The 2,375-nt window shown below is 32.7% G+C and overlaps 1 protein-coding gene across 1 annotated transcript; it reads left to right on the top strand.

Moving 5' to 3' along the window:
- Positions 1-700: 700 nt before the first annotated feature.
- LOC134239718 (semaphorin-5A-like) lies at positions 701-1,704 on the top strand (the record flags this gene model as incomplete). Its single annotated transcript, XM_062721906.1, has 3 exons — positions 701-800; positions 1,082-1,252; positions 1,508-1,704. Coding segments are annotated over 3 exons (468 nt in total), but the record flags the coding sequence as incomplete, so codon positions are not given.
- Between the last annotated feature and the right edge of the window lie 671 nt (positions 1,705-2,375).

Below are 2,375 nucleotides of genomic sequence, written 5' to 3'. Positions count from 1 at the left end.
CACAAAATCAGTCAATTATTTTTCTTTATAACTTTTTTACTGTATAAACCTATGATTATGTTATCAATTTTGTATTTAAACAAACTTAATGATAAACGTGATGACTTAAACTCATCAAACGTCAACTCCCCTTACTTGTGCAACAATATACCTTGTTACCTGCATACCGGTACACAGTTTATATTTCTCAGTTGATTCGATATTGAAGAGCGTGCTCTACGTATGAACAATTTCTAAAACGAGGCAAGTTATTGGCAAGCAAGTTGGTTAAGCAAGAATATCAGCAGTTTCATTTAAAGTCATCATTTCGTTAATTTTATGGTCGATACAATGACTTCGTCATTAAATAAAATTTATCATTTAGTCAAACGCTGACTGATTTTTTTCATATTGATTGTTGGACCATTTTTATCAACCAGGATTTTTCCTTTCTTCCCCCGAACATAACAAGGTGCTTATCGATGGTGTAACCGCTCAGCAGGATGCTCATCCCTCCATGGCACCTTATCCCACCCCTGATGTTCTGGGGGTCGTTGTTCGCTCTCCTCCTATTTTGTATTGTTTAATCACAGGCACAAGACGTTACTTATTTTTCATTTCATATAAAATATACCCCAACTTATAATTTTTTATATAAAGAGAAAAATAATTATATTATATTTCAATCTAAATCAATAACATTAATGTATTGCTGTTTCAGGTCGATTACAGAGACAAGAAATGTGGAAAAATCTCATGCAATAACGATTCTAAATGTATTCACATAAAATCAGACACATATGTCTGCATCAAAGTAACAGGTATATATATTTGAAAGATAATGTTATTGTTTTATAGACAAAGAATTTCTATCTTTGATTGGCCTAGCTGTCTTAACAATATTACATGTATAAAGGGAACATAATAAATAACAATCTAAGCGATACATATCAGATGTATTATTTTTTTGTAACTTATTCGAAACATACTCAAAAGTCCGGGTTTTTTTGTTTGTTTGTTTGTTTATTTAATTTTTTTTGTTTGTTTGTTATTTTTTCATATTATTGTTATAGTTTGTAAAACAATGTCTTTTAATTTATAGTTCATGGGGGATGGAGTGGTTGGAACTCTTGGGGAGGGTGTTCTGTTACATGTGGGAGTGGCACTAGAACCCGAATACGCTCTTGTGACAATCCCTCGCCGAGGTTTGGAGGTCAACCATGCAGTGGAGAATCCTCAGAATCGTCTCTATGTAACACTCATAACTGCCCCGGTATGTTTCATGTCAAAAGCTATTCATGTAACTGCTGATCTAAGCAGTCTTTATTATTACATTCCTAATGCAAACATGTGGAAATGCAATATTATTTCACTATTTTAGAATTTTACAAAAACTTTCTCGTTAATTTTGAACAAATTAATATAAAAATTTTAATATATTCATATTTATAGTTATCCTAAGGGATAATTCATTAAAAGAAACGTAATTATATAATTTAGCAGTTAAGAAAACTGTTTCAATTTATAGTTCATGGGATGTGGAGCGGGTGGTCCATATGGGGAAGTTGCTCTATTACCTGCGGGGGTGGGCAAATGTCAAGATCACGTAACTGTGATAACCCACCACCCATGTATGGAGGTCAAGCCTGCAGCGGGCAATCATCAAAGACTTCCTCATGCAATTCACTCAACTGTCCAAGTATGTTTTATCTTTTTATAAGTTAAGATGAAGGTGCATGATTAAAATTGGTGAATACAATAAAAAAACTCTTTAAAAATAATCAGTACACGCTAAAAAAATACATTTACAATAAGTCTCAATATTTTTGTCTTGCGAAAAAGACGCATGAGCAAAAGTTTTGTAAATATGAAGTAAATCTTATACAGTTAATGAGTTTTATAAATCAATTAAACAAAAGAATGTGATGCAGTTCATATAGGTCTTATTTTATTTTTATTTCAGTTGATGGAGGATGGGGAATGTGGGGTGAGTGGGGCCAATGTACGACGACATGCTCACATTATCGATATCGTAGCTGTAATAATCCCAGTCCACAATACAACGGGAATAATTGCGCAGGGGACTCTAGTGAAACTTCCGGCTGTACCACTTGCAATGGTATGCTGAGATTTAGGGAATAAATATCTTTGTATTTGGAATTACTCACCTTTTGTGCTGATTTAACAGTTGCAAACTGAGTTTATAGGCAACATGTAATATTTTGTAAAAAAAAAAAAAATCAGTTTAATTTCAATCAACTGTTATTCATGCAATTTTGCTTTCAGCAAATAAGGTACTAACTTTGGCGTTGTAAGCACCTTTTAGTAAACAGTTGATTACAATAATATTGATGGACTTTTTAAGCAATGTAAAAAAAGGAAGCAGGATACATTTA

This window comes from Saccostrea cucullata, unplaced genomic scaffold, assembly GCF_032062105.1.
Source record: "Saccostrea cucullata isolate Sc308-1 unplaced genomic scaffold, CSIRO_AGI_Scuc_v1 ctg15105, whole genome shotgun sequence".
Classification (NCBI taxonomy): Eukaryota; Metazoa; Mollusca; class Bivalvia; order Ostreida; family Ostreidae; genus Saccostrea; species Saccostrea cuccullata.
The sequence above is the reverse complement of the archived record's forward strand: the minus strand, read 5'-3'. Positions and strand labels throughout refer to the sequence as shown.